At 42.2% G+C, this 7,941-nt stretch overlaps 1 protein-coding gene across 2 annotated transcripts in view; it reads right to left on the minus strand.

The window, feature by feature from the left end:
- Rps6ka6 (ribosomal protein S6 kinase A6) overlaps positions 1-5,483 on the minus strand; it is an 80,193-nt gene extending 74,710 nt beyond the window's left edge. Inside the window, exon 1 of one of the 2 annotated variants that reach the window (XM_090326757.1) lies at positions 5,307-5,483. In XM_090326757.1, the coding sequence (XP_090182883.1) occupies positions 5,307-5,381 (75 nt within the window). In that variant the 5' untranslated portion in view covers positions 5,382-5,483. The remainder of the gene's footprint in view (positions 1-5,306) is intronic. The other variant, XM_090326756.1, reaches the window with a different exon arrangement.
- Positions 5,484-7,941: the final 2,458 nt, after the last annotated feature.

Below are 7,941 nucleotides of genomic sequence, written 5' to 3' on the forward strand. Positions count from 1 at the left end.
CCCTATTTTCTTTCCCTACTAGAGAAAGCAGTGTATTTAGAACAGCACTTTGGGAACCATGGCTTCTCACTAACATGAATACTACCGTAACAAAAATTATAGGCCTATAATCCACTTTTAAAGGCAGGGAAAAATGCAAATAAAAAACACATTCACTTTTAGTAATTAAGATTTTAAATATGTCAAGTGTAACCATAAAGCTTTACATTGTTCAGGACAATATGAGAGGAAAGAAGTTCACTAGGTTTTTTTTTTCTCTCTCTCCCTATGTATCAAAGATCTATTTATATTTGTATTAGTTTACAAGGTAGCATAAAGTTATTACCAATCACATATTAAGCATTTATGAAGCTACCAAGGTACTGGTGGTTTATACTTACATTCCTAGAGATTCAAACTTCTATCCTAGCTCCTCAAGATGTGTAAACCTGGAGGATTGTGATTCAAAGCCAATCAAGGCAGGGAAAATCCATGAGACTCCCCCTCCAATTATCCAACAGTGAACAAGGAAGCTGAACAAAAAAGCTTAGCAAGAGGCCCTGAGTTCAAACCCCAGTACCAAAATTTTAAAAAAGTTTGAATCTGAATTAATCCTCAACATCGATTTGTTCCTAAACTCTAGATGTTCTATTTCTAGCAAGACTCTCCTATCAGTCATCTGTATACCACTGTGGTCCCAGTTTAAAATTCTCACTAGTATTTCTAATAACATAAAAGTCTCTTAATTGATACCTCCTACCTTCCATAACTCCCCTGTTCTAGTGTAGCTATTCTTCAAAGCATGAATATTCTCATGCCCTCAATAACCTTGAGTGGCTTCCATTTACAAAATAAAATTAAACCTTTACAGTCTATAATCTAGGCCTAGCCTACTTTTAATAGATCCCCTACCTCCTCTCACATATCCCATTCCTATATCAGACTAATAAAGTAGCAATGGAATGTAAGATCACTCCTTCTTTCTAGAGTGTTTTCTCTTATATTGTCTCCATGTACCAGAAATATGTTCCTTTCGTCTCTGAAAAAATTACCACTCTAAAATATCCTCATCAAATTCTGCCTCCTTCACAAAGCTGTATCTATCATTTCCACCTGTAATCTACCATCACCAGCAGACTCCCCTGCCATTGCTGACTTTTTTTTTGCCAGTCCCGGAGCTTGAACTCAGGGCCTGAACACTGTCCTTGGGCTTTCTCAAGTCTAGAGCTCTACCACTTGAGCCACAGCATCATTTCCAGCTTTGTTCTATGTTTTGGGTACAAAGGAATTTAACCCAGGCCTTCATGCATGCTAGGCAGGCACTCTACCAGTAGGTCAAACTCCTGGCCCCACTGACTGACTTTTATCATAACCTTTTTCTATAATTCCTATCTTCCCTTCCTAAATTTAATGCTGAGGGTGTAAGGGGAACTCTTGTGATATAAGCATTTCATATTACAGCACAACAAATTGCACTGACCCATAGTTAATAAACACTTGATGAATCAAACCAATTCCTGCTAGAAATTCCAAATAGAAAAAAAAATCTAGGGGCCGGGAGTTTGGCCTAGTGGTTAAAGTGCTTGCCTAGCATGCATGAAGACCCGGGTTCGATTCCTTGGTACCACATACATAGAAAAAAGCCGGAAGTGGTGCTGAGGCTCAAGTGGTAGAGCTCTAGACTTGAGAAAGTCCAAGGACAGTGCTCAGGCCCTGAGCTCAAGCCCAGGACTGGCAAAAAAAAAAAGAAAAGAAAAAAAAATCTAACAAAGTTAACTGTCAGTGAAACAGCTCATTAGCCAGTTGTAACAATAAAAGTACTTGTTTCTTGTCCCTGAAACTATTTCTAAATAAAAACTAATATTTTATCCCCAAACCACTCTGTGATTATAAGCACACAGAGTAAGAGCTTCAATATACTTAGATGAAATGGTCAGATTTAGAAAGACTACAGAAACGCTGAGGCTATGGCTGTGACTACCTAAATCCCAAACTTTTTATTATAAATGACAATAATTCAAAGTTTAGTGGGAAAAAAAGGACTGCTTTATACTGGACATCAACTACATGCTTGATACTTTATTAAGTGTATTAAAAGAGCAAAGCATTTCATTTTGAAGAAAGTTTTCTTCCTTTTACAGATGAAGAAAAAAAATGATTCTGAGACAACATGCACTAGGGCACACAGTTACTGTGAGTTAGAAGTGAGGTCAAAACATAGATGTATGTGGCTTCAAACTCATGTCCTTTCCTCTATTAGTACAGGTTCTAGTAAAAACTAATTAAAACTTCTTCCATTAGTTGCTATCCTGGCGATAATTCTAATGTTCAAAGCTTTTAATCCCAAAGTACTTGTTATCAATATTTATCATGTATTACTCTCAAAATTGATTTCCTTAAACAAAAGCAGTGTTCCTAAATACAAAAATACCAGGGATTAAATATATTGTATGATGTACAATATGAAATATACATTCCATAAAGAGGCAAGCACTCCCTCGCCAGAAAACAACATCTGAATCCACAAACTGTAATGTTCATGGCACTAATTCAGAAAAGGTCATGTTACTCAGACAGGCTGTTCTTTGTGACCTTTGCCCAGGAATGACCAATATCCCATCCCACCTCATGTAACACCTCTTCCCTGATCCTGACAGAATCCAGGCAAGAATTAAAATTGTGGCTGCCTGAGGGGTGATGCCCTTTGAAGTTCCTATTCCCAGCAGACCTAATTGAGACAGTTGCAGGAGCTCTTGCAACCAGTGCTTTTGCTTATCCCGGATTTCCCAGATTCTAAGAACCAATGGAGGCTGCGTTTCTCTTATGCTGGTCCTTTCTCCACCTTTCAACTGAATCAAATTAGCTCTTCATTAAAACCTTGACATTTTAGCACAGGACAAATTGTCAGTGGTTTGGGTCTTCACTAGTATATTTTAGTACTAGGTTTAAAAGTGTAGGATAACATAAGTTTTGCTATAGGATACTATATGAAGTATACTAAATAACCAATTGACATACTTGTGAATTCAAAGGCTATCAAACACCACGACAGGCAAGAAAGGTAAATCATACTGAAAATAGAATACAAAATATATGGTAATATGTATAATCTCTAATTTTACCAGGATATACCACAGAAACAAAAATAAATTATTTGACACTAACAATCATAGCCCCCTTACCTAAATTTTGTTTTAAGTTTTCAGCATATGTGTGTGGGGGTGTGTGCACATGAGCGCACACACAGGTATACAAAATGAAAAGCACCTTAGTCTTAGAAACTGTGCCAATTGAGGGTTGTAAAGTTCACACCTCAAAGTCAGCATTTTTAAAGCCAACAACAAGCAACATATAATTAAACATAAATATAAATTCCTGGAATTAAAACTGTTTCCTTCTTATCAACTGAGGTCTCATGAAAAAAACCTCTTGTAAGAACTGAGTGTGTTGAAAATGTAGCATAAAATTTTTACCTGGAATATTTTAACTATGTTACTTGTAGGATTATATGTCATAAATCATAACTACTTTAGATAAATAAAGCAGAAATACTATCTTCACCACATTACCTTCACCTTTCGTTTTACTTCATAGGGATTAACAATTTCCACTGGAGTATTTTTCCAAATTGTTGAGGTCGAAAGACCCATTGTTAAATCTCTATAAAACCTAAAAATACTGCAAACAATAAAAAACCATATTTGGTAATCACAGTTTAAAACATACTACATTTAAAGTTAGCAAAATGTTAAAATAGACATGCAAAAAGATCCCCACCCCCACCCCATCCTTCTCTTAAAAGCACTCATCCATTTTTATGTTAATTGCCTGAGTCTAAGTAAAAGGATTACACATAGGAAACAAACTTCAGCTTTTCAGTGGAGTCGCTACAAAATGTTTGCGGCTACATTTCCACCAGTTCAAGAAGAAAATATTTTTTTTCAACTTGTTTGAAACAGATAAAGATACTACAATTCATTTTGGAATTGCTTTAGTTTACAAATACAGTATTTACTATGAGGCTAAATGCTTCAACTTCAAGGTACTTTTGAATTTATTTCCACCGTATCTCTTGTTCCATGTTATTCTACCTTGTAATTTAACCCCGGTTCAGATTTTAAAAATTAAAGAAAGAAAAAAAAACATTAATAGCAGTATAGCAGTCTGGGGTATTTTTTTTTTTAAGATCGAGCATATACTTGAAAGTTGCACCGCGGAGATGTGGACGATTAGTCTTACCTCAAAAAAAAAATCTTAAAATGTGAATCAATTTGCCATTCATCAACTATTTTAGGAGGTATATGGTGGCCTCTACTGGAGGAGTACGCCATTGATTAAGCGACTAGAAAAAAACATCCAACTTTGTATAATCGACACGGGGTTTTTTTGTCCTTAAATACTCACTGCCTGCTTTGTCGAACAATGAATTACCTGTGCCCAGCCTAAGTTCTGACCGCACAGCTGAGCAGAGCCACGCCAGATGAGTTTTCGGAGTGGAAAGAGAGAAGGATCGAAATCCTCGTTGGATCTGCGCTCAGCCTTTCTAAAGATTCCTCTTATAAAGGCTGGGGTTCACCCTGCATTTTTTTCTCCAGCCCCAACGGGGCGGGGTCAGCAATTGGGGAAAGGTGACGGGCGGGGAGAAAGGGCAGGAACATAAAAGAAACCTAGAGGGGCGGCAGCTGAACATCCTCACCTGAATGTCGCCAAACCTGACTGCCAGTTCCTCTGCACTTGGGGTGTTAACCAAAAGAACGTAACAAGTCACCAAGAAACGACAAAGCTGTTACCAAGAAACGCTCTTCCGTTTGCGTACAGGTCCCCAGAGTTACTTGATAACCTTGGTGTGTTTTTGCTGCACGGGGTGCTCGTTCATACAGCGCCCAGGGTTCCACGGCGAGCTGTCGTCTGCAGCTGTACCCCAAGTGTGCTCTACTAGCAAAGCCGAGCACCGTGCAGAAAAGAGGGACGCACCCGATCCAAACTCGGCACCCCCGCCCCCCCTCAGTCCCTCCACAGCTTGCAAAGTGAAGAAACTTAGTCCCAACAACTCCAGCATGGCCCGCAAGCTAGGCGCTCCGGCGGCCCAGCCCCAGCGCGCGGTCCGTACTCCTTCCGCCCTGCACCCCACCACCGCCCGTTCCCCCAGCGAAAGCACAATTGGGACAGAGCATACTCCACCGCCTGGCATCCTCGGGAGGAAAAGGGGGGCTTACCCCAGTACTCCCACTCTCCAATCGCACACCCTCCCCTCTTTGCCCCAAGTCAGGATGCTTAGGGGAAAAGGGAGATAGGGGCTGGAGCCCCGTCGTGAGCAACACACTAACCTCGCCACTGCTCGCACCGCCGAACACCTCCATTTCTTGATCCCCGGGCTCCTCCGTTGGAGCAAAGGGTAGCATCGCCCCTTCAGGAGCACTGGAAGAGGAGCAGCCGGCCACCAGCACAGCCGCGCATCCTGTCTGTGGAACTCCTCTGCCTTTGCTGTTGCCGCCGCCGCCGCCGCCGCCGTCGCCTCTGCCTCCTCTGCCTCCGCCGCCGCCGCCTCCGCGACCCCCAGCCCGGCCGTCAGCGCCTTCCACTGCCCGCACCGCCGACTCCTTCCGACGTTCCGAGCGGGGGGTCTCCGCCTCCCGCTGCTGCTCCCATAGAGAACACAACTCTGGGCTTCCTTTCCCACAGCAGCCGCGCGCGGCTCTTAGCTTCACCCCTGCCGCTGCAACGACGGCCACTCAGCGGTGACTCCCCTCCCTCCCTCCTCCCCCACCGCCCCGCCACTACCCCACTTCCTCGTGCCCCCTCCCCGCTGCCCGCTCCCCACTCGGTCAATATGGCGGCAGCGACGGCGTTACCTGTACGGCGCCTGGAACAACCCCCCCCTCCCTTAGGGCGGCAGCTCGGCGTCACCCGAACGTCAATGGAGATTCCCCAGCCTGGGGTGAAGTGAAGGAAGGGGGGGCAAGAGGGGCGGGGTACATGCGGGGGACCGCGTGCTGGGGTTGGGAAAGAAGGGGAGGGGGTGTTGCTGGGCGGGGGAGGCGGGTGAAGAGTAGTAAAAGCCAATGCTAGCGCCTCGGTAAACCTGCCCACTCCACAGAGCATGCGCGGCGCTCTTCACACATGCTCAGCAGGCCTTCTGAATACTACAGAGCAGCCTTGCTGGCAGGAGATTCCCAAAAAGGATGCGGGGAAATGCGAGACCCTTCTGAGTGCTTGAGGAGCCAGTACTAGCACATTGCTCCATGAATATTTGCCATCAGGACTTACACAACACACACACACACACACACACACACACACACACACACTCAACAACAACAACAAAAACAGGTGTCCTGTACCTGAACCACGCCCACTTACTTAGTAACACCTACTAAGGCAGAGGTTCTAAGCCACTATATGTTAGCTCCCTAGGACTTACGATCAGAAAGAAAAGCACTGAAATAAAATTAACACATCTGCTCTTCTCAAAGCTTTGCTTTTCTCTTTCCACATGTTTGTTCTTACACTTCTGATGACACCAATGCACACTCACAGACACAGATGGAGGTGCAGGCTACTTATTTGACTACTTAGGACAATAAAGGAAGAGAGTACGATTGTACCTTTACCTCCACCATCCGTTCTGAGAATATTCACAGTAATTATAATCTTTTTTATCTTCCAAAAATCCAACTTTATTACTTTGCTTCTCTAAACTCTGCACTATAATGGGCAATAGCAGTATATTGGAGATAAAGTTCGATCACACAGAGACTGTATGATCAAAATTGTCATCAAAACCCTCAAAGGAAAAAAAATGTTCTGTTTTTGGCATATCCAATAAACAAAATCATTGCAACAGTGCCTAAACCACCTCAGTATCTGGGAGAGGTTTTGCATTAAACTAACTCTGGTTTCTTCCCCATTTTACACCCACAGCAACTGAATTTTCCTCCCAGACAATACTGAACTATGCTCTCCGTTAATTTCACCACCTAGCTTTGAGTGTTAGAGGTGACAAAGCAGGCCACAGAGATTGGCAATGAATTACTAGTGCCTTGCCACTTATTTACCTTAAAATTGAGAGCGAGAGGGAAATTTAGGAATATGGTTATGCAAAAGGAACTGTTTTGAAAAGTATGGACACATGGAGCATATATGCAAATAAATTTATGTTTAGCTAAACTGACACTGTTCTTAAGGAAGACCAATCCTTCAGAGCTTCTGATTCTCATTTCCCACTACCTTACTCATATTTTTAGTTCTGAAATTTGCTTTTCCACATCATCTATTTTCTTTTTACTAAACCCCATCAGAAAAAGCATGTTGTTAATTTACTGCAATGTGCTTAGCCACTTCCTAGTATTTGATGCTGTTTGTGAGACTCCTTTCTGTAAATATTATTTTCACTTAGTCTCAGGAATAAAAATGTTCATTCCCTCCCCCCCCGCCCTGTATAACTGGCAATTTCTTCTGTCTCTTCTGCTATGTCACCTATGTCTTCTCAGTAACTTACTATTGGAGCCCCAATATTTAGACCTCTATATTCCCCAGTGTTTCAGGTATTTTCTTTTCTCATCCACATCTGCAGTTTAAATCCCATATATATGCTGAGAATGTACAATATCACCTGCCATCACAAAGCAAATGCCTATTCAACATCTTTACTTGAATATCGATCATGTCTTTCCAATTCAGATTATTCAAAACTGAGCTCTTGATTTGACCCCAATCAATCTATTCCTCTCATGGTCTCTCACTATCCCCCCAATTTGCTACTCATATCTCATTGCAGAATGTCATTCCACATCTATGCTATCTAAAACAGCATCCAGCTGCACCCTGCTTTTAATCCATGACAACAATGAACATGTGGTATATGTTTAATTATTCTCCTCAGAACTTAGCACAATTTGTGGACTATAATTTGTGCAGCTCATTAGTTTTCTGAATGAATCTGTTCTTTACTATTGTCACATG

The sequence above is a fragment of the Megascapheus bottae genome, chromosome X (genome assembly GCF_031878675.1).
Source record: "Megascapheus bottae isolate mThoBot1 chromosome X, mThoBot2.hap1, whole genome shotgun sequence".
Taxonomy (NCBI): domain Eukaryota; kingdom Metazoa; phylum Chordata; class Mammalia; order Rodentia; family Geomyidae; genus Megascapheus; species Megascapheus bottae.